The 27,557-nt window shown below is 44.1% G+C and overlaps 3 protein-coding genes across 7 annotated transcripts in view; 1 reads left to right on the forward strand and 2 right to left on the reverse strand.

Moving 5' to 3' along the window:
- The window catches only part of LOC139759260 (uncharacterized), a 22,898-nt gene extending 14,220 nt beyond the window's left edge, over positions 1–8,678 (reverse strand). The window contains exons 1-6 of one of the 4 annotated variants that reach the window (XM_071681399.1): positions 8,610–8,677; positions 5,674–5,758; positions 4,606–4,800; positions 4,000–4,103; positions 2,560–2,718; positions 521–605 (exon numbers count right to left, since the gene is read on the reverse strand). In XM_071681399.1, coding sequence (XP_071537500.1) covers positions 521–605; positions 2,560–2,718; positions 4,000–4,103; positions 4,606–4,800; positions 5,674–5,737 — 607 coding nt within the window. In that variant the 5' untranslated portion in view covers positions 5,738–5,758; positions 8,610–8,677. Of the gene's footprint in view, positions 1–520; positions 606–2,559; positions 2,719–3,999; positions 4,104–4,605; positions 4,801–5,673; positions 5,759–8,609 lie in introns of those variants that run through there. The other 3 variants (XM_071681400.1, XM_071681401.1, XM_071681402.1) reach the window with 3 other exon arrangements.
- Positions 1–21,575, forward strand: part of LOC139759262 (uncharacterized) — a 22,131-nt gene extending 556 nt beyond the window's left edge. Inside the window, exons 1-5 of one of the 2 annotated variants that reach the window (XM_071681403.1) lie at positions 2,492–2,620; positions 10,703–10,822; positions 17,861–18,046; positions 19,634–19,844; positions 20,229–21,575. In XM_071681403.1, coding sequence (XP_071537504.1) covers positions 2,581–2,620; positions 10,703–10,822; positions 17,861–18,046; positions 19,634–19,844; positions 20,229–20,445 — 774 coding nt within the window. In that variant the 5' untranslated portion in view covers positions 2,492–2,580 and the 3' untranslated portion in view covers positions 20,446–21,575. Of the gene's footprint in view, positions 1–2,491; positions 2,621–10,702; positions 10,823–17,860; positions 18,047–19,633; positions 19,845–20,228 lie in introns of those variants that run through there. The other variant, XM_071681404.1, reaches the window with a different exon arrangement.
- Positions 21,576–21,717: 142 nt separating this feature from the next.
- LOC139759259 (uncharacterized) lies at positions 21,718–27,264 on the reverse strand. The gene is made up of 3 exons (XM_071681398.1): positions 25,116–27,264; positions 23,928–24,140; positions 21,718–22,013 (listed from the first exon to the last, which is right to left on the reverse strand). Exons 1-3 carry the CDS (start codon positions 26,387–26,389, stop codon positions 21,788–21,790), a joined length of 1,713 nt encoding a protein of 570 aa, XP_071537499.1. The 5' UTR covers positions 26,390–27,264; the 3' UTR covers positions 21,718–21,787.
- Between the last annotated feature and the right edge of the window lie 293 nt (positions 27,265–27,557).

Below are 27,557 nucleotides of genomic sequence, written 5' to 3' on the forward strand. Positions count from 1 at the left end.
GGTGTATGATAACGAATGTGTGGGAATCTACCTGTTACTGGGTCACATATGTTGGTCTGTGGGTAGGGTACAAATTTGTTGCATGTTAAAGGGTTACATTGTAAGGGTCTTCCTCTGGTGTGTGTGGCGGTCTACCTCCTTTGGTGTATGTGTGGCAATCTACTTCTTGTGGTGTGTGTGCGTGGCAGTTTGTTTCTTGTGGTATATATGTGGCAGTCTACCGCCTGTGGTGTATGTATCGCTGTTTACCTCCTGTCAGGTTTTCAGAACTGCATCTATACATAGAGTGAACCATTTAGCTTTTCGGTTACTGCAATACTGGAAGCCGCATACACCATCTATACTTTCTCATAATGTGTGTACATTGTTTCCCCATACACCAAGATACTTATACATGAAACTGTCTTGAACCTTTAATGCACATTGTTTCCTTGGGCACCAAGATATTAGCGTACCTTGAGTCTTTACTTAACTAAGCAAAGATCCAGAGAGACTTATCTCTCACTTTAGGAAACCTTACCCGTGAAGGTCATATCCAAGGAATCGACAGTCCCCACCCCGACCAGTGTTCCCGATGATAGCGTCTCCTTCAGCGCCTGTGACACCTGTTCACAGAGGGAAGTTAGGACTTGTTTGGGTACTCTTCAGTAGTAAACTCTTTCTTTACATTTTATCAAATTAGTACTATTTTGCACAACAGTAACAACGCTAAAAAAGATATAATCAATCTATAAAATCTTCAAGGGAAAAGCACGGATGAAAAAAAAATCATTTGTGGTTTTTCAAGTACTTTTCACACAAGCATTCTAAAGAATTGACTGTTCCAGGCCAGGCTGAAGATTTCATAATTGTCACCTAAATATAAACTAGATCGTCCCAAGAAAGCTCTCGCTGAACTCGAGATCTGACCAAAGATATTGTACACATAAGCATTGGGATTTGACCCACAGAAATTTGATATGGTACCGAAAGTTACAAAACTGAAATGATACTTCATCATGGATTCAGATATGTTGTATAACAATAGAGGAACAAAAATCAGATAGTAGCTAGAATTAATGTTAATACAAGTTATGACTAGGTTATTTGTATGGTTATCACGTTTCTCTTTGAAAACATGCACATATCAAAGCTTCTTGTTTGAAGTCAGCCTGTTTGAAGAGTTCAAAGCCGCTGCAGATAACACACTGACCGATAAAAGTTCGATTTCCCGTCATGGAAAAAGGGATACCCACTGTCTCGAGGGTTGGGTCTTCCATGGCTAATCTTGCCCTTACTATCGTCTCTTTCGTACTGCTGATCGAGTCACCGTTGTTGGGTTTGTGGGCAGCACACAGGCTTCATTAGTGGTCCAGTTGCCACATTTATCCCACAGCTGTGAGACCGAACAGCGGCTGCATGTCCTCTCCCGTGCATTCACTTTGACTGGATTTGTGTTAGTATTCCAAGAACAACTTATGTATACTCTAACATTTCTTTGATATTCATCTTGTAATACATCCCTCACAATTTGTTACATAAATCATAGCGTATTAGATGAGTTGTTACATAATTCATAGCGTATTAGATGAGTTGTTACATAATTCATAGCGTATTAGATGAGTGATTATTCATTGGTACTGAGATTCGTATGGTCAGAACCGTGAACCTCATATCATCTGGAATCATGATTCTCAACCATTTTATTTTAGTATTGCTATCAACAGGATTTCCTGTATGTCAAGTTAGAGATCTGTATAACAGTATTTACTCTCCATTTTACAACCTGCCCATCTCCCTTCCTCCTTCCCCGTTACGTTCTACTCACTTCTTCGACTTCACCTCTTCCCCGCTTCCTTCTCTCTCAAAATTACCTTCTGTCAGTTCTTCCTCCTTCTCACTATCCCTTTCCGTTGGTACTATAATTTACTCAGTATCACTTTCATTTACTCACTGACACTCATTCGTTCTCTCATTATTACCCTCCTGCTCCCCCAGTACCACCCCCTTTTCTCCCACACAGCCTTACTAACGACCGGTTAAGCATTTCTGTCTTGTTCCTCCACTGTCAACTGATGCACAAAATGAACATTTTTAGGTTGTGTCACTTTGGTTAACATTTAAACGTGAAAGGTGTGGTTCAGCAGTTGACTGTTATAAAGGAATTTTCTTTTCTACGAGAGTAAACATAGTGGTTATCCCAGCACTACATCATTATTATATACTGCAATTCTGCTGTTGAACATACTTGTATACCCACTGCTATTGCTGATCAAACACCTATGAACTGTTTGTTACAAATTATTGTTATGCTTTTGATTTAGCTGATTAGATATCGCATTTGATAACGGTCAAGTAAAGATGAGGTGGTGTGCTTTAAGGTTCTGTCATGTCTACATGTAAGCGTTTATAGTTCCCAGATTACGTCATCACTGATATCGGTAATTGGTTATGGTGACATTGGTTTGGCTTCTCACCGATAGGTGGAACTACAGTCTGTGGTGGGGTTGGAGAGGGAAATCGCCTGTCTTGAGAGCATAACTGTTCTCCAGTGGACACGTCTTGGCGTACATTACTTACGTCATCTTTCAGACTGGCGTTATGGCCCCTCAAGAGAGCCTCCACATCACAAGGTACAAAGGTAGTAGTCACAGTAACGTTACAGTTGGCGGTGAAGGATATTAGTGTGTGATTCAGGCCTGGCTGGGTCTCCTTCATGGACTCCAACAGTTCGTTCAGCTGCGGCGAGAGAAACAGTGTGATGACTTGGGGTGACACCGTGGCACAATGCTGGAGCCAGAAACAACTTTAGATGAATGCTGGTAACTGGAAGTGATCCCAGTGGACAATGATCATGCTGGAAGCAACTTTTGATGAATGCTGCTTGCTTGAAATGACCCTTAGGGCCAAAGGTGGTACTTGAAGCAACTACTGAGGAATGTTTAGGTGCTGGAAGTGACCTCAAGAGATAATGATAATGCTGGAAGCAACTTCTGAGGAATGCTGCGTGCTGGAAGTGACCTCTGAGGACAATGTTAGTACTGGAAGCAACTTCTCAGGAATGTTGGGTGCTGGAAGGATGGATTTCCAAGAATGGTTGATACTAATTACAGGGGTGATCTGAGTGCTAGTGATGACAGGGATGATCTGAGTGCTAGTGATGACAGGGATGATCTGAGTGCTAGTGATGACAGGGATGATCTGAGTGCTAGTGATGATAGGGATTATCTGAGTGCTAGTGATGATAGGGATTATCTGAGTGCTAGTGATGACAGGGATGATCTGAGTGCTAGTGATGACAGGGATGATCTGAGTGCTAGTGATGATAGGGATTATCTGAGTGCTAGTGATGACAGGGATGATCTGAGTGCTAGTGATGACAGGGATGATCTGAGTGCTAGTGATGACAGGGATTATCTGAGTGCTAGTGATGACAGGGATGATCTGAGTGCTAGTGATGACAGGGATGATCTGAGTGCTAGTGATGACAGGGATGATCTGAGTGCTAGTGATGACAGGGATGATCTGAGTGCTGAATGTCATTTCTGAGATAAGCTGTGTGCTGAAAGTGACTCCTGATGACCAACCATTATGGTATGTTATCAACTGAGCTGGCATTGATGATGGTGATGACTGAGTGTTGTATGTGAGTCCAGGATGAAGTGTAGTGTTAGACCTGACCCACCGTACTGGTAATAGTCCCACTGACTTTTGTGCTGAAAGTGACCCTTACGATGACATGAAGAAAGTGACACACGACATGTATGTCCTACACGATGAAGGAAGTGACACACGATATGTATGTCATACACGGTGGTAGTGTGAGGGCGGGCAACAGACCTGCCTGGTAGTGTAGAGTGAGGGTGGGCAACAGACCTGCCTGGCATTGTAGAGTGAGGGTGGGCAACAGACCTGCCTGGTAGTGTAGAGTGAGGGCGGGCAACAGACCTGCCTGGCATTGTAGAGTGAGGGTGGGCAACAGACCTGCCTGGCATTGTAGAGTGAGGGTGGGCAACAGACCTGCCTGGTAACGTTGGTGGTGAGGCGGAGTCTGGCGGCGGAGTCTGTTGCCTCCTCCACAGTCACGTTTTCCGTCACCTTTAGCAGTGTGATGACCCGTGTCACTGTGGGCAGGGGGACACGTCTCACAAGATGAGGCAAGAACCTGCATTAGGTCATGATGATTAAACTGTCAATGAAGACAGTGTGTGTTTGTATGTATGTGTGTGTGTGTGTGTGTGTGTGTGTGTGGAGGTATATATAAGACAGGTATTAAGCTACTGCCTCATACTGACAGACAGGCGGACAGACAATGTTGATTTCGTTTATCTTGTGAAGCATGTGAGGCTGCTGGCATGACGGTGGCTCTGACCTGACCTCGCAAGTTGTGCACCTTCACAGGCATCACACAAACACAACATTGACTTTACCACATAATGGACGATTCTCCGCAGTACTGAGTGAACACACACACACACACACACACACACACACACACACACACACACGTGGCAGGTTGCCTGATGCACCTTGACCGTAGCGTGTAGGTAAATTATGATGTAGTATAATAAGGTGATGAACGTAAGTATGAGACTGGTGAAGGCTCGTCACAGTAAGTTCACTCACCGTCAGAACAAAAGCAGGGGATAAACTGGTTGTTATCTTGGTACTTGGCGCCTGTATAGTGGTATGGGTCTGGTTTTGGTGGGTTGGTGAAGGCTGTGATGGCTGACCAGATGGTATCATCATAACCATCAGAGAAACAGTAGCATCTGTCCACGTGGTAGGGGTCCTGGTCGTGCGCCAGCCCGTGCACCACTCCTGCGGCAGAGGACAACAACACTACACAACCTAGTGCACTTACATCGGTGCTCAAGTGTCAGAATTATTGACCTCTTGAATACTACATGTAGTACGGCACTTGAGCACCGCTGTATGACCTGGCCTCTAACATGACCATTACAAGTGAGGTTAAAGTCCAGTCCATCACAACCAGTGGTCGTACCGTCGTGCTCGACTGGTTACTCTCACTGTGACTAATGTACTACCAACTACCTCAGTTAACCCTGCCATATTGTGGACGAAAACAAGTTCACACATTATAATCAACCGACCGAAATTAATTATATGTCTTACCTCCCTACATTAGATTGTAAAGCTAACCTACGTACATTAGATTGTAAAGCTAACCTACGTACAGTAGATTATAAAGCTAACTACGTACAGTAGATTATAAAGCTAGCCTATGTACAGTAGATTATAAAGCTAACCTACGTACAGTACATTATAAAGCTAACCTACGTACAGTACATTATAAAGCTAACCTACGTACAATACATTGTAAAGCTAACCTACTTACAGTACACTATAAGGCTAACCTACGTACAGTACATTATAAAGCCAACCTACGTATAGTACATTATAAAGCTACACGATGTGCAATAATTTCGTATCAGAAACAAAGTGCCACTGATACTAAAGTTATGTGCACATGTACTGGCTTGTTAGTGTGTGTTCGCTCATGTACTATGTTGCCTGATGTATTACACTACTATTTTCCTAAATTCGACTGAGAATGTAAAGATTTCTTTCCTGTGGACATGATGTGTCACTGTACATGAGAGGTTAACCAACCTGTGTTCACCCAAGGCAGGAAGTTTACAGAGTTATGACAAGGTGTACACACATACTGACCAACCAGCAGGTGCGCCAGCAGCAGGAGCACACGAGCCTCCACCGTAGCGAGGTAAGGTCTCATCTGGCCAATCTTCCTTGTCGTCTGCAGGAGGAAGTGGACTTGTGTATAGTCAGTATGAATTATATCAGTGTATATCCTCCTATATTATATGAATTACCGACAATATGATAATTTTAAACGTGTATGCAGATATCTTGGAACATTATAATGGAATGTAAAGATCTTATTTCGTCCTTTAAAGATATATTACTTGAGGGGTTAAAGGTCTCCGAGCAGGTCAAAGGCGGAAGACGAAGGTTAGGAACCCTTAGTAGGGTCTGTGTGGCCATCCAGCGTGGTAAGAGACCACCGAGGAGTTATAGGCTACGGACAACGTTAACGGTCGTCATCCAGGCTACGAAGACCACGGAAGGCCTCATGGTTACCACTGACACACACACACACACACACACACACACAGGCACGAGTATTGTGGCTGTGTGTGTGCCCAGCAGACTGTAGTGTGGTGTGGGTTTACCACGTCCTTATTTTATACCTTTGGCGAAAATCAATATTGGTGCACAGCATGAGAGTCTGGCAGTATGCAGCAGTGTAGGAAGGACTACAGTGTTGGGAGAGCCCAGGAGTTACCTTAGTACCGTCAACATGATGAAATACTCTGCTAAACCTTTGCTGGAGGCGTTTTGTGATTGGGCCGTTGGTACACCTCACGTGATTGGCTGAGGGGCATCCAAGGTTAAGCCGGCCACTACGTGGGTCCACAGTATAATCACAGACATTACCGTAAGTCTGTTTTACCGGCTGACACGTGACTCATTCCGGCAAGACATGAGAAGACTTATCGCACTCACGACGCTGCCAGCCTTGTGGTCCCTACTTGCCTTGTTGAGTGTGGTCTTGTGGTGGCACAACCTGCCACGTCGACCTGCTCAGTGGAAGGTACAATGTTACCTTAACTAGCACAGCATCAAGCTGTACCACACACCTCACTTCTGGCCCTTGCCTTCTGGAAGATGGCAAACACCCAAATATATGTGTCCTGACCCACCCTGGAGGTGGCCCTTCCACTGTAGTGAGATGCGTTTTGGTCCCCACTGATGATGGTCACACGATTATTCACCAGCCGAACAGTGAATACAGACAGTGTCTTCACTAACGAGGTAATGGAGGCTTGTGTCGTCACTAACCACGCAATTATCAGGGAGGTCGACCAGGGTAAACATAAACTAAGAAAATGTTTGTAAACACAAGACACACCCGACACAGACCTGTCCGTGGCACCTTGTGTCTGTAGGATCAAACCCATGTCTAAGTTCCCGCCCTTCATTACCCGGTGTTAAATCATAAACATCAAGGCATTATAGTGTCACGCTGACCTCGCTCCTATATATCATCAGTAGTTGTTGAATACGTCACCATGGGCCAGGCATTACTGATCTGGAGGACGACAATAGTTGTCAAGTGTTTGAATGAACTGTTAGAGATGATGGGTTTACGAGGAAGAATACGTCGCAAACTATGTTGGACATGTTGCACACAAGGCTGGACACACACACACACACACACAAGTCATGGTGTCAAGAGGCAGAGAGTACACAGGAAGGAGGGAGGGTGAGATATGATGTATCGTCTGACGACATGGCTGGTACTGACGGTGGAGTACCTCACCTCGTCCAGCAGACAACACTGTCATCCGTCGATCCCTATATTGTGGAGTTGATTGTTGTGGTTCAGTGATGGCTGGGGGAAGGAAAAGTAAGTGCAGAAAAGAACTGGAGGGGGCAGGTAGTGGCAGGGGTGAACAGGAAGTCCTCCCCAGTACACAATGCACAGGAGGTCAGCAACAGTGGCCGTAGTCACAGTTGATCACCGCTGAAGATGAGTTCAGGTTCAGTGGCGTGTATTGCTGGTGCCCACCGTGATGGAACCTTCTCAAGTACATGTTCTCCTGAAGCTGATTCTCTGCGAGTCAAGGATTTTCATCACCATCTGATTGAATGAGGTAGCCACATCAGCTGCAACCTAAGCCAACACTGGAGGGGAAAGAACCATTCAACAGGAATAGTAGGGAAGAGATAGACAGACGGAGAGAGGGATGTAGAGGGACTTCCAGGGTGTCTACAGACTGTTTCATCAACATACCGGCCACACGGTCACTAATCTTGGAAGGAAGAGTGGCCTTGCGTGTCCTGGTGACCGACCATCGCTCAGGCAACCACAAACCCTGTACCACCTGGCTCGACTGCTGTTGCTACTGACATCAAGTAAGGTTAAGGAGGCAGCACAAACCAACAGCAACGGTTCATACTTAAACTTGTAACATTTTGGTTCCACGTATCCTTACGTATTAGCATAGATTGTGTCCATACCACTCTGGTGTTCCCTGGGCCTGATGCTGTCATACTAGTGCCAACTAAACGTTGACCCTCTTACATTCTGGTGAGAATATCACACTGCTGTCAACGGTAGACTGACATTGTCACACCCTGGTGTCAGCAGAGGGCTGACAGTTACAGTGGTTTCATTTGAGGTTGTCAACAACAGTATTGTTTTACCATCCACACCTTCACTATCAGCTAGCATCACATGTATGACAGAATATTTGCACGAACCTTAAATTTCTCAATACACGAGGTTATAATTGTCTGCTGTCTGTATGAAAGATAACTTACGTGTGTTAACTATATGTTCTCGAATGACCACAGACACTCCCGCCATACGATGACTCCCACAACAAGAGAGTCGGACTTACCGTCCCTAAGGCGGTCACTATGGTTAATGACGGGGGCTGACGGTGTATACAAACGCGTCACACTTAGCAACAGTTACTGTCACAATTATAAGATTTCCTGAGGAACACAAAGAACACATGTATAAACAAAATATTATTACGATATAACGCGGTGAAGTTGGTAGTGTTGTGTGTCCTGACCTGAGTCACTCACGTGGAGGTCGAGATGTGTCCAGCTTGGAGGTCCCCGGTCTACTGGTCACCAACTCGGCCCACCACCACACCATTGTGGACCCACCAGCCAGTCCCACCACTGGGGGCCCACAATATGGGCCCTCCAGACACCACCGGGGGACCACCGCACGAGTATCATGAGTCCCTTTGAGGCGAAACACGGAAAGCAGGGCCATAGATGGCGTAGGAGATCAGGACTGTGCCAGGGACGGACCAAGGGATCAGGGCTGGAGCAGACTCGGGGCTGGGACAGGGACGGAGCAGGGACATAAGTTTAGGCCAGGGATAGAGCAGGAGTTTAGGGACGGATAAGACAGTAGGCCAAGGACAAAGGTAAATATAAGTTATAAAACTAAGTTATCACCAACTGATGATCAATATGTTATCACCAGATGATGATCAATATCAAGGTCTGTCGTCAGTACGATATGGAGACGGGGACTGTGCTAAAGGCTTTGATACTGGGATAGAGAGGGCTATGGACCTTCTCTGAAGGGTTTGGTTAGTGCTGTGAGGGTCAGGATATATAGGTCCCTTAGGCCTCTGTGAGGGAATGTAGAAAGGCCCTGCGGGCCATAAGTGGGTAAGTAAGGGTAGCGAGTGTAGGGCAGGGGTAAGGAAGATGATAGGAAGGGAAGCGGCAGGTGTGAGGTGGCGGGTGGACGTTGGTTTGTTGTGGTGACACCGCTGATCCTGGTGACTGACCCCTCCTCCCCCACGGGGGTCATGTGTAACTTGTAATATATCACCATGACTGAGGCGCACTGCTGTTCTCTGCCTCACTACCCACACTCGGCCATCTTTATAGCCAAGATCAAAATTATTTTCTCTTCATGTGTGTTCCCTCACCCTCCACCTTCTGCTCTCCCTTTACTTTCATCCTCGTATTTTCTCTTATTTCATTCTTACATACAATCCATCCACATTTACTGTCCCTCCTTTTCCAGGTCCCTCCCTGCTTGAATTCCCTACCCCCTGCCACCCTCCACCCAACATCTTAACGATCAACCGGCATTTTTTTTTCCAACTTCCCATAGTTTATTATTAACTGTCCATTACTGGTGTGGACCCGGACTCTGGCCACCCTAACCACACCCTTGCTCAACAACTGCTCAGTACTATCTGTCTGTCTTGACAGTCAACACGTACAGTAATAACATATACGTATGTTCTCTAATAAGGAACAGGGTATATAATTATTCCACTGGGCTAATGTCTACGTTAGTTACCCTCAATATGGACACCCAACCGCACGAAACTCTGTGAAACTCGTGATTTGTGGTCAGGGTTTGACCGGCGGTGAGTTAGCGAGGCGCGCTACGAGCCAACCTTCCTCACAGTGCCGCCAGACCGGGCCACGACCTGTGTGCTTCTCCCGCCTTCCATTTCGCAAGTGTAAGTCATCACATTCCTTGTATCAAAACACCACCTAAAGCGTACCTCATTTTATTTGGCTTTTACGCCAGGTTAATGCAACGTGACGGGAGGGTAAATGGGAATTATATAATTAGACAATTGTTGATAATTTGTGAGGTTATTTGTCACTTGACCAAGATCTGGCTTGAGCCTTGCGGCAAGCCAGTTAGTTGCTGGTGTATGTTGTATGTTTATTGATCCTCTCACATGGAGGGGTGCGGGGTAGTGCTAGGAAGTCGTCCATGCTTGACACAACGGTGGCGGTGTCAGTGGCTGAGGCTCTCCTGCACCACACAGTAGTGCCGTACACTATATGGGCATACCATGGGAATTCGGTCCGATGGATGAAGGTAAACGTATCAGTATATCCAGGGATAAATGTTTCCTTCATGACCGGGATGTCATCACACTTCACTCTAAGTAGGACATGTCGCTAGTTTATCTTCATACCATACTGCCTTTCCCGCCTTAGTAAGGCAGAAAATGACTGGCTGTGTTCGTTATGCACGTATGTCACAGTAATTATATGTCCGCTTTATGGTACTATTTAGGATGTGTTTATGTTCTCAGGATAATGCTTCAGACCGACCCTTTGCTGTCAGACGTTTCTTCCTCATAACAGCTAGGCTTACTCTCTCTTCCAGGCCAGCAGCAGACCAAAGCCTCACCCTCGGTCGGCCTGCAGCAGACCAAAGCCTTGCTTGTGATGCAGCAGCCTAACACTGGGTTGGCGGACGCCGCCATACATTTCAGCACACACTCAGGCAAGTTTTCTCCTCACGGTAAACAGCGGAATGAAACAGTATATACAGACTATTGGGTCCTAAAGAGTCTGTTATTGTGGAAGAGATCAGACTCAAAGACCAGCGTGGTAAGAGCAGAAAGAAACAAATATTTCAAATAGGAAACACTCGTAAACTTATCATTTAACTATGGAGACTCGCATAATGCTAGTTGTGGATTTGAAGTGGATTATTTATCGTCTCTTCTAAAACGTGTCTGTGGTACTGCTTTCAATTACTTTAACTGGTAGATGATTCCATATGTTAAGTCATTTGAAGAAAAAGTACTCCGCCTCCTGTGAGGTAAAACATTGGCCCACAAGGTTGTATCCATTACTATGGGTGAAATCAGACGAATCCATTCAGGGCAAGCTTGTTAAATGGAGATGATTGAAACAAATGATAATTTTGAATACCTGATTAGATCACCTATTAATCTCTTTTTTTAAACTCAGTAGATTTGGTCGTTTAGTCGTTTCATTGGATTTGTTTCATAGTTTGGGGATCATCGTGGTAGCTCGCTTGTGTGTGGGGATCATCGTGGTAGCTCGCCTGTGTACTCTCATTCTGTCAGAAGTAGTGTGAGCAAAACGAAACATGAAATTCAAATGGGGAAGTGCCAGTGCCTCGTAAAGAGTGAGGAATATTTTCCTGGATTTCAGTTTGACAGTCCTACCTATAAATCCTAAAAATTTGTTCGCCTCATTTTACTGCTTTTGTACACTGCTTACTTGGCTTTTGATCTCTAGACATTATCATGTCCAAGTCTTTTTGTTCAAATACCTTTTGTAGCTTAGCAGAATTTATATTGTACATTTCCTTCTCGTTATTACTACCGATATTTAGATTGATGCACGACTTACTGATACTGAAATTCATATGCCATCTGTGAGCCCAGTCCGTTTGTTTGTTTGTCATTTTGAATCTGCAGATATTCAGTTTCGGTTGTGGATTTATTCCCAGACTTCAGTATCTTCCAGTGTAGCCCATTACCAATATCAATCAGTATTATATTTAAGGGAATGGGAATCTGTTCCAAGACTGATCCTTTTCACACACCACTTGTTATATCAAACCTGTGACGGCTTGTCCATTAATTACTCCACTTTGTTTCCGGCCAATCCAGCAATTTCTTCACCACTGAAGGGTAGCCGCGTCTGTACCATGTGACTAATTTTGGTGGTAATCTTTATTGTGGAACTTTATCAAATGCTTTTTGAAAATCTTGAAGACATAAATTGCTATTTTTTTTTCTTAGATAAGCGTTGATTATGTCATCAAAGAAATCAAGCAGATTTGTCAGACATTTGTTCGTCGAGAACCATGTCTTGATAATATTATGAAAAATACAGAGATAACTTGTTATCCTCCATTGTTATTGATTTGTCATATGGAGAACGAAATATATGACAACTTGTACGGCAGTTTCTCGGTGAATGAAGCGGGTGTGGTCGTTCATTTCATAAGTATGGCAAATTTTTCTCACTTTTGTTATTAACTGCACTTAATACTTTCATGCTGAAGAAAATAGTGCATCCTCACAGTTTGATTGGATTCATATTATGTACTCTTTCAAAACTCCCCGTGATACAATCAAATTGATAATGAGTCCAACAGGCATTTGAAACCTTCCCTCCACAGCCGCTAGTCAACATGCGTCTCATCTTCCTCAGTCTCGTAATTAGACCATTACGCAGATTTGTACCACAACAATTTGAATATAAATTCATAAATAGATCCTTCCGATCCTGACGGATTGCCCCGGCCGCTTCACATGCCCTGGTTCAATCCATTGACTCCACGTCGACCCATGTATACCACATCGTTCTAATTTACTCTATTCCATGCACACCTTTCGCCCTTCTACATGTTCAGGTCCCGATCATTCAAAATCTGTTCACTCCATCCTTCCATCTCCATTTTGGCTTCCCCCTTATCCTTGTTCCCTCCACTTCTGATATATATCCTCTTTGACAACCTCACCTCACTCATTGTTTCCATGTTTCCAAACCATTTCAACACATTCTCTTCCGCTCTCTCAACCTCACTTTTTTCATTATCACGCTGATCTCTTACCCTTTTATTACTTGATCTAACCCCCTCACACCACTTATTGTCCACAAACAATTCATTTCCAACACATCCACCCTGTATCGCACATCGTTATTCATAACCCATGCATCGCAACATTGTTCAGACTGCTTTACCTTCAGGCACCCATCCCCCCCTCCCCCCTCATCAGCAAACAACTAATTCACTTCCTCATATATTATTAAGACCTTCCAGAAGGTATTTCTATCAACCATATGTATACTTACTCGAGACCCATAAATGCCACATTAAAATCCTTCTTTCTTTAAGTATATCTCAAATTATAACAAACACCTGATGGACACATCTACCATGTCTGAAGCCATGTTGTTCCTCCACAGTCAGATGCTCTATACCTGCCTTTAACCTCTCAATCACTACCACTCTCCTGTACAACTTACCCGGAAGAGTGTGTAAAGAAGCTGAGTAAATATACGGCAAAAATACTGGAGGCATTACGGTAACGGTTTGACCTCACTTTCCATAACTTAATCATTTAGTAATTGTCCCACTCCCTAGATGGCGTTGCCTGCAGTTTATACCAGAGAATGCTTCAGGGCGACTCCTCCCACCCTAACTACCAGCCAATGAATAGACAGCATTCGCAAGCTCCGCCCATTACAACTTGTCTCACTCGGGACCACCACCAGATGATCAGCGTTATTTTGTTGCACTATGTATTAAAATGTGGTAAAACAATTGAATTCAAACCTTAGGGTTTGCTGTTTCAAGGTTTGTGTGGCCACTAGTAACAGATGTAGTTAGAGGTATATGTTCATGCCATGACCGTCGCCGTATGATCCCTACTGTTCATAATTGAAAATTATATAACATAGGTGCATTGCATTGTAGGATGAGGTATACTTTCTTTTTATGTTACTGTTTGGCTATGGCAAAATCAACTTGAATTGGTGAGTTTAGTTTCCCATTTTTTACTTCAGTCGAAGAAAATAATCCTTACTGAAACCGAAGAACAAAAGAGGAAGAATAAGGTTTTGGGAATGTGGGGAAATCAGCGTTTGTAAAATAAGTAGATCTTGATAGTTGGGTAAGGCATGAGTAAGGAGATCCAAAGATTAGACTCCACAATGGCCCACCTCAGTTGCAGTGGATTTGTTAATGTAAGTGGTCTAGATTAGCATGTACGGACGGAGCCAGTGCCTGGGAGCAGAAACGTGAGCGATAACTGGGAGGGAAGGGAAGAGAACCAAACCTATGGAATCGGGGCAAGTTTTGAGTTCAGACTAGGATAGTTGATTTGAGAATTTAGATTGAACTGTAGAGGTAGAACATCCCAGATGTGTGATCTAATAAGAGGACGGATCAATCCTGTAACCAAAGTTCAGTAAATTTAGTAAGTTCGGCATCTGGACAGGAATTTCAATTTCTTAAAGGCAGACTTGGCTATGTGTGTAATGTGGAGTTTCCAAGATAAATGAGATACCACTGTGATATCGAATATTTTTACCGAGTGTTCATATGGTAAAGTTGTTAGAGGTTTTAGAAGACAAATGGGAAGGAAGTTAACATTTAGGTAGCTTCTACCACAGTAGGAAATAAAACTGTTTTGAGATTCGAGTTGATAGAGGTGGTTGTGACGAAATGACAGGCAAAACCATCTGCAGATGAAATGAATTTGAAGTAGAGGACTGCAGTACTGAGTAGTCAGTATATGAGTGCATTAGTAATTTGTTGAAGAAAACTGATAAAACGGAGACATTACAAATCCCAGATGGACACTGCTGCTGGTATGGGAAGAAGGATAGGTTATCCATATGCAATTTCAATTTTTATGAGGGTAGATGAAGGTTTGGAATTGGGCCACGTCACGTTTAGGGAACCTCTGTTAGGTTGGATTTGACTCACATGTCCATCTTGCCCAGCCAGGGTATGTGTTGTGACTGCTTGTGCTTGTGGCGAGCAATTACCTCAGCTTGCCTGTCACGAACTTCGGAACTCGTCGGCGACTGAAAAATGTCCTCCGGTGATTCGCTTTTGTCTGTTCTAAATAATTCTGTGTTAGTCAGTGTGAAAGGCAGGCTGTCTATATCGATGTGTCCCATTTGGTTAAATGCTTTTGTTTCTACTAAGTCTTTCATCCGGCGAGTCTGTACTGACCTAGAGAAGGTGTAGTCATCATTTAACTGGTGAAACTTTACCCAGTTGAAGGTATCGTTATAACCTTGCCTTTATGGTAGATGCTTCATCAGCAGTTGGCGGCTGTCAACATTGTCCTCAACACCCTCGTGCTCGATCTTCTCAATCATGTCATCCATTTTTGAAGCATCAACAGACTCCTTAATAACCATATGCTTCACTTTCTCCACCCCTTGTTTCCTGAGTTCATTTAGTGCCTGTCTCGCGTCGCGTGTCGCGTTACGCTTACACTCGTGTTTCTTTAGAAGGTCGGGTGCTGCTCTTGGCGTTAGGAACATGACCACAATTTTATCGTGGACTTCGTTAGCAACGACGTTCGATATCAGGACATTATCTTACCAGTTCTTTCTCGTCACATCGGGCAGTTTACTGGGAAGGAAATCATGGGGCGGTACGTGCACCCCCTTGGGGTAATGATGTTCACTTCGGTCGTAATCTTCAATAAAGTCTAGCGAATCTTCGCTTGACTCTTCATCTTGATAGTAAGCCATATTATTCCAGTACTCTGTCGCTCTCACTCTGATATGTCTCTCCCACTCTCTGACATCCCTTAACATATACGGGAAAAGAAAAATGAATCCTTTATCATAGTAAGGTTAGAGACAAAAAGGTAACTACTTAAGGAACTCACAACCACCCTCACTATCTCTGCCGGGCAGCCTTGGCCACTATGGGAAAAGAATAGATGCGGGTGAAATGTCATACAAGGACAGGATTTGTAAGGTGCACAACCTGTGTACTCTGGCATGACGGTAACAAGAGAAGGTGTACAAGCTATCGTGCTAGTACTGGGATTGAAACTTTGTGAATTGTATACTCCTAATGAGGCAAATGTTCTCCGTGAAGCATGTTGTGCATTGTAGATCTGAGCGATTGTTGAATGCGTTTGATAGAATGACAGATGTAAGGTGTTTTGGTAGGGATGGTATGCGAAGAGAGACAGTTAGGGAAAGTGATTTGGTGAAAAGAGAAGAGGTGACGAAAGCCTTCCGGAAGATAAAGTCCGGCATGGCGGCGGGAGTGAATGGTATTGCAATTGATTTTATGAAGAAAGGGGGTGACTGTGAAGTTGACTGGTTAGTGAGGATATTCAGTGTATGTATGGATCAAGGTGAAGTGCCTGAAGATGGACGAAATGCATGTATAGTGCCATAGTACAGAGTTAAAGGGAATAAAGGAGGGTGTTCAAAATACAGAGGCATAAGTTTGTTGAGTACTCATGGAAAATTGTATGGGAGGGTATTGATTGAGAGGGTGAAGGCATGTAAAGAGCATTAGATTGGAAAGGAGCATTGTAGTTTCAAAAGTGGTAGAGGATGTGCGGATCAGGTGTTTGCTTTGAAGGATGTATGTGAGAAATGCTTTGAAAGACAGGCGGATTTGTATGTAGCATTTATGGATCTGGAGAAGGCATATGATAGAGATGCTTTGTGGAAGGTCTTGAGAATATATGGAATGGGAGGTAAGCTGCTAGAAGCAGTGAGAAGTTTATATCATGAGTGAAGAGTGATTGATTCCCAGTGAAGGTAGGTCTGCGATAGGGGTGTGATTCGAGTGAAAAAGTGCAGGTTGGTGACAGTTTGGAAAAGTGTGAGAAAGGAGAAAGTTGAGAGTAAATGTGAATAAGGGCTAGAATATTAGATTCAGGAAAGTTGAGGGACAAGTCAATTGGGAGGTAAGTTTGAATGAAGGAAAACTGGAGGAAATGAAGTGTTTTCGATATCTGGGAGTGGACTTGGTAGCGAATGTAACCATGGAATTGGAAATGAGTCGCAGGGTTGGGGAGGGGGCGAAGGTTCTGGGAGCGATGGAGAATGTGTGGAAAGAGAGAACGTTATCTTCGAGAGCAAATATGTGTATGTTTGAAGGAATAGTAGTTCCATCAATGTTATATGGTTGCGAGACATGGGCTATGGCAAGGAATGAGAGGTATGGAGGAGGAGTTGAACATAAAAGACGGTACATGATGGGGGAATCAAGTAGAGAAGGGGAGGCTTATCAGTAAAGATGTGGTGGTGGCGGAATGAAAATATCATAGATAGAGGACAATATGTGGTGTACGGTGGTTTGATCGAGTAAGTAATAAAAGGGCAAGAGAGATGTGTGGTAACAGAAAGAATTTGGTTGAGAGAGCAGAAGAGGTTGGGTTGAAATGGTTTGGACACATGGAGAGAACGAGTGAGGAAAGGTTGACAAAGAGAATAGATGTAACAGAGGTAGAAGAAAGAAGAAGCGGGAAACGAAATTGGAGGTGGAATAAAAAGATTTTGAAAGATCAAGGCCTGACATGCAAGAGGGTGAGAGGTGGGCGCGGAATAAAGTGAATTGGAACGATGTGGTATACTGGGGTCAACATACTGTAAATAGACTGAACCTGGGCATGTGAAACTTTAGGGTTAAACCATGGAAAGGTCTGTGGGGCCTGGTTGTGGAAAGGGAGCTGTGGTTTCGGTGCATTACACATGACAGCTAGACTGAGTGTGAACGAATGTGGCATTTTTTCATCTGGAATACGTGGGAAGTATTCTTTCTTTGCTATCCCAGGGATTATATATATATATATATATATATATATATATATATATATATATATATATATATATATATATATATATAAACATTTGTTATACTTAAACCGGCGTTTCCCGCGTCAGCGAGGTAGCGCAAGGAAACAGACGAGGAATTGGCACACACACACACACACACACACACACACAATTATTAGAACCGTAAGACTGTTGTAGAAAAAATTATGATATTTATATGTTTTAGGTGGACTGTGGAACCATGATGGCATGACGTCATTAATCTTCTCTGACCTAATGGCTATGAAGAGGATGGCCAACCTTGGTGGCTTGAACACCTTCAGCAGCCTGGCCAGCATGGGCGGCTTGAACAACCCTAATGTTAGTCTCTTCCCAGGCTTGCCACCGCTCCCCGTTCACCTGAGGCCAGCAGGTAACTCTCGCAGGTCTGGCGTGCAAAATAATATTGGATTTTAATGATGTGCGACCCCTAACTATGGAGAATAGGTCTGAAGTGGCGTCAGTTGTATGCAGATGACGCTGTGTTAGAATAATCAGAGGAAGTGCAGAAAAGAATGGTGACCTAATTCGATTATGGATGTAGAGATGATGAAAGTGAGCGTGAATCAAAGTAAGACACTAGTATTTGAAAAACAAGGAAGGTCTTAATGTAAGACCAGTTTGCAGGAAGACCTGGATGTTGTGTGTGAATTTGAATGTGTGTGAGTGGAATGTGTGGTGAGGTCGGTAGTGGAAAAGGTGAAGTTAAAAGTAGAGTCATTCATGGGAGATAAAATGATGCATTGAAAGATCTGCTGATTGAAAAAAAATTGAAGTGTTAGCGGTCGAGGAGCCTGCTTGCTTGCTTGAGTAATGCTGATGTGTTGTACTGAAACGCGTTTATCAATCAGCATACATGAGAAAGTAAGAACAGTAAAAAGAAATGATTTACACAGTATAGTGGAATTAGGAGGATTGAAAGAATGAAGATGTCAGAAGGTTGTGCGGGGTGGAGAAGTCGTTAGAAAAACGCGTGAATGTCACAAGATGGTCGGGTCTTGGCCAACGTTGGGCAGATGATGTGCTGGTTAAGATGATGAAGTGTAGTGCACTAGAAGGTGCGAGGAGGACAGATACACCTGGAAGAGATGGGCTGATGAGAAAACTGACTATTGGCATCGAGTATTCCAGATGATGATGTTGCAACCATGACTGGCCATCGTATGCAGTGGAAGAATTTTATGTATGGGAGTGAGTGTATCTTGGAGTGCGTTCATAACTGAAGGATCAACTTGGTATGTCCCACGAGAATGTAAGAAGCGCTTTTTTTTTGAGTGTACAAGTCCATATTTCTCTTTAACACACAGGACACGGGATGAGGATGTGTGCATGGCTCTGTGTACCTGATGATTCCCTTATAAATTGGGCATGGGTTAGTGATGATAGGTAGAGATGATGGCTTTTTATCACAGTTCATTTTCTAGAAAGAGCAGATGAACTTGACTGACTTCTGACTGAGATATACTACAAAAATAGTGGTTGATTTAAAGATATTCCTCATCTCGTTGATTTTTTTTATTGTCTGTATTTCGAGACTTTTGTATGATCCATATTAGTGAACGTGAATGATAATCAACGTCTGAAAAAAACAGAATTATTTTATGACGACCATTGAGTTTTCACGCTTTAGGAGACACTACACTCAAGTGTTCACATAGTGCTTCCAGCCATGACGAAGATGACCTCATTAAGATATTAGGAAGTTAGGAATTATGATCACATGTATGTTTATATAGCGCTCTACTTATGTGTACTTATATTACTGGTGACATTATGATCAAGTATATGTTGATGTCGTGCTCTTTTTATCATAACTATATGTTTATATAGTGCTCTTCTTATCAGAACTATATGTTTATATAGTGCTCTTCTTATCATAACTATATGTTTATATAGTGCTCTTCTTAACTATATGTTTATATAGTTCTCTTCTTATCATAACTATGATATTTGTTGTCAGGTTTATCTTCAAACTTGGCGGGTAATGTTGTGGGTAAAGCTGGTGGATCACTCAATTTCCCAGCTGGGCATATGAGGTCCTTGATGCCCCTAGGGCTGCCTCCTGCACCAGCTGCCCCACCACCGCCGCCATCGTCCCTGCCCGCACCACCTGACGCTTCTTTAGGGCTGCCTCCTGCGCCAGCTGCCCCGCCACACGACGCTCCCACAGTGTATGTATAATACGCGGTGTTTGTTTTCCTTACCCAGCTTCTCTGAGAAAGTGTTACTCTTACTAAGAGAGTTGTCTTCATACATTCACCTTCATTGTAATTCTCCATATTAGGCCGAAATTTCTCGCTAATGAAATCTATTTTGTATATTTCAAACGTAATACTTCAGATTACCTTAGCTTCGTGGGAGCGTGTATGATTTTAGAATTACTTTGAACTAAACAAAGTGTTCAAGATTTTTCGATTGGTGGTTGTAAGTTTAAGGTGACGATCTTAATGGTACTGGTAGTTGACACACCTTTATCCCGAGTAACCAATTACAAAACCACAATCCCCAGTTTAGATATACTTGTTCCATGTGACAACATAGACTCCTCTCGTCAGGTCTTCACTACCCATGGTCACAGAGTCCAGGGTACGCCTCCTGAAGTGTATCAACTGTGACTACGTAACAAACGACATGTCAACCTTACTGGATCACCTGGACACCCACTTCCCTGTTCGTACGTTTCTGTGTGTGCACTGCACCCAAGCCTTCCCCGGACCACGACAACTCCAGGCTCATGCACAGCCTGGCCAGTGTCCCTACAGAGACCCATAAATGTCTGTGTGGAGGAGGGTGGATGTGCTGGAAATGAGATGTTTGAGGACAATGTGTGGTGTGAGGTGGTTTGATCGAGTAAGTAACGTAAGGATAAGAGAGATGTTTGGTGATAAAAAGAGTGTGGTTGAGAGAGCAGAAGAGGGTGTTTTGAAATGGTTTGGTCACATGGAGAGAATGAGTGAGGAAAGATTGACCAAGAGGATATATGTGTCAGAGGTGGAGGGAACTAGGAGAAGTGGGAGACCAAATTGGAGGTGGAAGGATGGAGTGAAAAAGATTTTGAGCGATCAGGCCTGGTCATGCACGTGACAGTGATTTGAAAGGATGTGGTATACAGGGTTCGACGTACTGTCAATGGACAGGTCCAGGAGATGTGAGGCGTCCGGGGGGTAAACCATGGAAAGGTATGAGGGGTCTGCTCGTAGATAGGGAGATGTGGTTTCGGTGCATTACAATTGACAGCTAGAGACTGAATGTGAGAGGATGCGGCATTTTTTCGTCTGTTCCTGGCGCTACCGCACTACGGCGCTCATGAAAGAGAAAAAGACAGGGTAGGAGAAAGCCGAGTGACCTAGTGTTAGTATGTTAGAACATGATGAATTAAAACCGCTATGGGTGTACATGAGTAAAGTCAAATGGAGAGCTGAGTCACAGCTAAATTAGTGCTCATGTTGTAGTACAACAATCAGTTCATCTTGTTCCAGCTTGCAGTATCACGACTACGTACCAAGAGGCACACAAAAAACACTTGTATTACAAAGCGTTTACTGTGAGTGGAGACTAGAATGTTGGAATGGGATATAGATATTGTTTGGTTACTGTTTCACAAATACCAGATTCTCTTTCCTCTCTACAGAGTTAGTATTTACTACAGGTTTGTTTATTCCCTCACAGTTAACCAGTTAACTTTTAATTACTGGATATTATGAAGCATATTTACCACAGAAGTATGATCATATATGTTCAGGAATGTTGTGATGTATGAGTGAGACAATAACGAATACAATAATCATGTTTTATCTCGCCAGTTTATACATAGTTCAACGGTAATATGAAACTATGTACTGCTAATATTATAATGATCAGTTTGTTCATAATTAGTATAATTCAATAAATATTACATAAATCTTCCTTACCTACAACTACCTTCAAAATAGCATCAGAAAAATCGTGGGTACAACAGATGTTGCCTGACCTAATGCTTCATCTTGTATGTATGTATGTACGTGCATCGTGTGTACCATAACCCTTCCTTGATCTCTACATATACATACATAGTGCTTGATTCACAGTAGGAATGTGAACATTTTCTTGTGTGGCTCCTCACACACAGCTGACCTTAAGTGTTGCCACGTAGGTTGTCTCCCCAGCTGTGCCTCCGCCAGTGTGAGGTAAAAGTTGAGAGCTGGGCAAACGTGGCGTGACAGATGCGGCAGGTGTATGGCGTGTGGTGAGGGGCATGGGTGGCCAGGTGGACCTTGAGGCTGGCCACGTCCCTGAAGGTGGCCTCACAATCCGGACACGGGTACGGTCGCTCCCCACTGTGGCTCCTCCGCTCGTGACACCTTCAGTCAGCAACATACACTTAATGATCCTCTCACAATGTATGTCAAGGGATGTATATATACAATGAGGGGGAGGTGGTATGTGTGGTATAGTAGTAGCTACAATGCATGTGAAAATATGTTAGACAATGTTGATATTGTAGCTTCATAATGACGTTTTTATTAACCTAGGTGTGTGGTAGGTATGCAGCTCTGTTCTAAATACTACCTCGTTAACGCGGGAAATGGCGAATAGTATGAATGTATTGTCAACCCTGCCAAGGCTACACATGATGAAGGTCAGTATATACAAAACTTCCTTCCTTGAGTAATGGTAAAACTTCTCGTAAAATATGACAATGGTTTACGTATCTAAAATGATTTAAATATTGCTGGACCAAGTTGGAAGCACCTGCTCGTTTATTTGAAAGGTTATTAACTTCATGCATAAAGTCTCGTCATCAGATGAAGTGGTATTAAGAGTCATTATGATGGATGTGTGAAGGAAGATGACGTCCATATGACTTCTGTCATATCATCATCATCACTCGGTGTGGGAGGTAAAGCCAGTGTTGTATATACGTCATTGTTTACCAAATGAATACTAAACGTTAGAGATACTGTACATACGTTCTACAGTACGAGATCATGTACATAAGTTTTACAGGACGAGAAGTTCCACATAAGTTCTACAGGACGAGATGTTGTACAAAAGTTCTACAGGACGAGATGCTGTACATAAGTTCTACAGGACGAGATGTTGTACATAAGTTCTACAGGACGAGATGTTGTACATAAGTTTTACAGGACGAGATGTTGTACATAAGTTTTACAGGACGAGATGTTGTACATAAGTTTTACAGGACGAGATGTTGTACATAAGTTTTTCAGGACGAGATGTTGTACATAAGTTTTACAGGACGAGATGTTGTACATAAGTTTTACAGGACGAGATGTTGTACATAAGTTTTACAGGACGAGATGTTGTACATAAGTTTTACAGGACGAGATGTTGTACATAAGTTTTACAGGACGAGATGTTGTACATAAGTTCTACAGGACGAGATAAAACTTCATAAAACCTCAATATATTTTGATCATGTCTGAAGGTTTGGCAGCCATCAGTCTTGTCGTCAGTCATATTTATATTTTGTTAATTATTTCCATGATGTGTCAGTATGAATGATGGCAGCGTCGCATACATGGCCTGGACGGAGGTGTCAGTATGAATGATGGCAGCGTCGCATCATGGCTTGGACGGAGGTGTCAGTATGAATGATGGCAGCGTCGCATACATGGCCTGGACGGAGGTGTCAGTATGAATGATGGCAGCGTCGCATACATGGCCTGGACGGAGGTGTCAGTATGAATGATGGCAGGTCGCATACATGGCCTGGACGGAGGTGTCAGTATGAATGATGGCACGTCGCATACATGGCCTGGACGGAGGTGTCAGTATGAATGATGGCACGTCGCATACATGGCCTGGACGGAGGCCAGCAGCTACCATCAAACTGGTCGATTTTGTTCTTCCATCTGACGTTTATTATCGACAAGAACACGATACATTTTACCAGTGTTTATTGGACGATACATTTTACCAATGTTTATTGAACGATACATATAACCAATGTTTATTGAACGATATATTTTAACCAATGTTTATTGAAAGATACTTTTCACCAGTGTTTATTATTATTTTCTCTACTGTTAGTTGTACGACCATAATTTGTTGTCTCTTAAGACAGTTATTATGGAAACATTAATGGCTGTACATGAATATTCAACTAATGATTTGAATATTAGATTTCGGAAAGAGAGGTTTACAAATTTTCATATGGCAGTACAGAGCTAAATTAAACTGTTAACATAAAGAAGTCACCAAAGGAAAAAATGTTTTATGGAAGATTTTATCATAACAAGAGCAAGACATACCTCAGTCTGTCCTTCCTGCTGAACCTCAAGCCACAAGTACCGCAACGGAAAGGTTTCTCTCCTGTGTGGGTGCGGCGGTGAATCTGTAGGTGGACCAGCTGGTTGAACCTGGAGGAGCAGTCAGAGCAGGCGAAGGGCCGGGCAGGGGCATGCAGCCGCCAGTGTCTCGCCAGAGACTGGGCGTCTCGCCTCGTGGTCTCGCATACATCACACCTGAGTGGACGATAACACGACTGCATGAACGTTATGGAAGAACAACCGAAATAACGATAACACATGAATACAGGGTGCTATGGTGCCAGTGTGTGGTAATACATGGACATGGTCATATGATAACAGGAATGGTTACACGATAACAGTTGCAAGCAATAAAATATAACTGGCCTTGAGTTGCCAGCGACCACACAATAACCATGGGATGCATCAGCTTACCGAGTATTGCGGGGTCTAGCTTGTGGTGCAGACACACCAGCAGTCAGCTCTTGGGAGTAAACCCAAAGCAATACCTATACAGGAGGGACAATGAACTGTTCCAGGTTAACTTCCAAACTTGACCCCCTTGCCCTACACCGCAATGATGGTTCACTTTCCTTCTTCTGTTGGTATTAATTTGTTTTTTGCTCCGGAGAGCTGGCTGCTCATGTGCCCACACCACTAGCTACACCAGCTATACTCTAGCTATACTCGGCAAGCTGCTGCGTCACATGATTATTGTGTGGCCATCAGGAACTCAAGGGTGGGCCGTTTTGATAACTGTTTCGAAGCTTTGAAACTCTCTACCTTCTCATGTCTTTCCCAGTAACTATGATCTGCCGCACATATCAAAAGACACGTCTTTCCTGTCCTCTACAATTCGTAAATACTTTCTCTTGTCTTTTCTTTTTCCGTTTCATAATTCACTCTATATTTCAATTAAGGCCCAGCCTTGATGTGGACTGTTGTCCCTGACTGGAACCTTCAACATTAAAAAAAAAAACCTTGCGACGTAGGGCAGGTGGGTCAAGTTTTGACGTTAGCCTGAGAGCTGATAAGTCAGACTACGTCGACTTGCACGGAAGATATTGTCAAACTACGGTAGTTTTGTTTTCACCAGATTTACTAGGTTAAGTATCTCGTCTCCTCTGTAGTTAGGGAATAGTTGAAGTCGCCTAACTCTGTTTACGAAGGGGGGGGGGGGGGGGGGGTTACCTGAATGTTGAGGAGGATTGTGGAGGGTGTGACACGGAGGTGTCAGCTGACGACCCCTGCTGTGCCGCCCCTGCTGCTGCACCACTACCCTGCCTCTCCTGCCCTCCAGCCTTGCTCATGCCACTGGTCTTGCTCCCACGACTGTGTCTTGATCTATGCTTGTTACTTAGGTCGTTAGTGTCGTGGATCGTAAGATGCTCTGGGCCGGAGACACCGAGGGTGTGGCCCGCCTCCACACCAGCCTCCCTACTGCCCACACCAGTAGTCGTCGTGCTGCCTGCATCTCCTCCGTCACACCGCCGGATATTACGTGCATGAGGGCTCGCCCTAACGCTTCTGCAGTTCCTAAGAGGCACAAGGTGTCTCCAACCCCTTGTATCCTGTGTAGTCTGGGACAGCAGTCCTGTGACACCCCAGACCGAAGCTGTCCCGAGCCCTTCGTCTGAACCGACAGAGACACACGGCTGTTGAGAGCTTCGACCAGACGTATACTGAAACCTCTGGGCTCCAGGCGTATGCCAGGGGTCAGGTACATCACCGCCACCCGCCCAGCACTGCCCTCGTCCTCCATCTGTACTGCTGTCGTCGGGCACAGTTGTGTGTGTGTCACCTCGGTGTCTAGTCGTGTTTGGCAAGTTAGCGGGGGAAGTACTGACTGGATTATTAGTAGTTTTCGTTAAAGTTCTGGTTCCCCGAGTGTGCATTATGTCCGTTTTTGGCGAGTGAGCAACTGTAGAGGCACTAGCCATGGATTTTGTTGATGATGTCCCCGGGTAATTTGGTTTAGTATCATATGTAGTCTGGAGTTTACTGTGTGTCGTACCTGGGCGATAAGCAGTTAACAGATTCGGCTCTGGGTAACGTTGTGCAGCGTGAGCTGGCACCATCCAGACTGGCTCTGTGGGGTCCAGCGGAGGCATGTGTTCCACTGACGCCTCCGCCACAGTATGATCAGAGTCGTCCACCTTTTTCTCTTCCTTTACCACAGTGGAGCACTCCTCCTTCACCACACGTTGCAGATCGTGTTCGCTACATACAACTTTTCCATTTGTATGTTCATATAGATATTCACGAGCCATAAACTCTTGGTTGACGTTTGAAAACTCACGTTGGTGTGACACTAACTGTTGATCTTCCGTTGCAGATTCACGTTGGTTGGCCAGAGTTTGTTGATCATGTTGGAGCTCACACTCGCCATCTTCACTCTGAACCAGAAGACTGTGTTGATCGTCGAGACGACCCCTGAGCAGCGAGCGGTAGTTGACGACACTCATGTCTCAGTATCTTGTCGTCCACATACTCGATCCTCGCGTGGCTGAGTGGCTCTCTCTCCCTTCCAGTACCTTCCAGTATCGCCCCTTTGTATTCCGAGGTTTGCTTTCCATCGCACTTCGCCTCGAGATGATCTTGCCTTACGTCTTTCAGAACTTGTGATATGGCATTATTTTTCCGTTGACGAATCTGCTTGTTGGATCTTGGAACATCAGGAGTGTTTGGTGGGCATGTTTCTTCTCCGTAGGTGACGACCTGCGTATTCTTTATGCAGGATGTCTCTTTCCATAGACTCGACAAGATCTCGAAAGCTGACCATTGTTTACACTGGCCTCTGGACGAGACGTGGCAGGCGCGTGTGGCCTCCCAAGAGCAAATTTTGTAGTATCACGTGATGTATGTCACTTTAAATGATAGTTATGATAATGATCATTTTCATTATAATTATCATTATTATTATTATTATTATCAAGCCTGAGCACCGCTTGTCTGTTGTTATCCAGGGAACACTTGCACTATATCATCGGGCACGACCAGTCTCCTCACAACCAGCCACACATGTATATGAACAGAACACCACCTGAAGGTCTCATAAAGCGCTTCTCCACAGCCCTGTGACCTCTTGTGACCTCCTGTGACCTGCTCAGCGGTGTGGGAAGTGGTCGAGTGTGTGGCTGTGATGAGGCTAGGATGAGGAGTAGCGAGCCTGTGTGGAGGCCGGAGAGAACACCTACCGGTGCCTTGCCCTGCCGACTCCCCACGGAAAGAAGCCATACGTGCTCACTCGCCCGGCAGAGGGTCCCCGGGGCTGCCGCCTCTGATATAGCCATAATCTGGGAGGTGATGACAATGTTAGTCACCCTATCTGTACCACAGATGCGCGGGTGAGCTGCGCGTAGCCACTAGGATTATATGTATTAGTTATATTAAACATAGTCGTCCTTACCTATGCAATTGTAGCTTATTTATATTTTAATTTTTGTCGATACGATCCTTGACTACGACCATACGACCCTTCGCAACGACGGAACGACCCTTGGACATAGTGACACAGTCTCATGATTCAGGTGGAAGTCCAGGTCTTCATGTCTCAAGGGTCGTACTCGTCGTGCTCAGAGGGATGATCATGGAGCCCCCAAACATCGGTGTTAGCCTGGACCTGGGTGAGCG

This window comes from Panulirus ornatus, chromosome 32 (genome assembly GCF_036320965.1).
Source record: "Panulirus ornatus isolate Po-2019 chromosome 32, ASM3632096v1, whole genome shotgun sequence".
NCBI lineage: Eukaryota > Metazoa > Arthropoda > Malacostraca > Decapoda > Palinuridae > Panulirus > Panulirus ornatus.

What these genes read in the sequence shown, in the direction of transcription:
- LOC139759259 (XM_071681398.1), bottom strand. Translation starts at nt 26,389, where the DNA reads ATGAGTGTCGTCAACTACCGCTCGCTGCTCAGGGGTCGTCTCGACGAT. An exon ending in CAATCCTCCTCAACATTCAG is followed by an intron (nt 24,141 to 25,115) that starts GTAACCCCCCCC and finishes TCGTCCACTCAG; the next exon opens with GTGTGATGTATGCGAGACCA. An exon ending in AGCAGGAAGGACAGACTGAG is followed by an intron (nt 22,014 to 23,927) that starts GTATGTCTTGCT and finishes TGCTGACTGAAG; the next exon opens with GTGTCACGAGCGGAGGAGCC.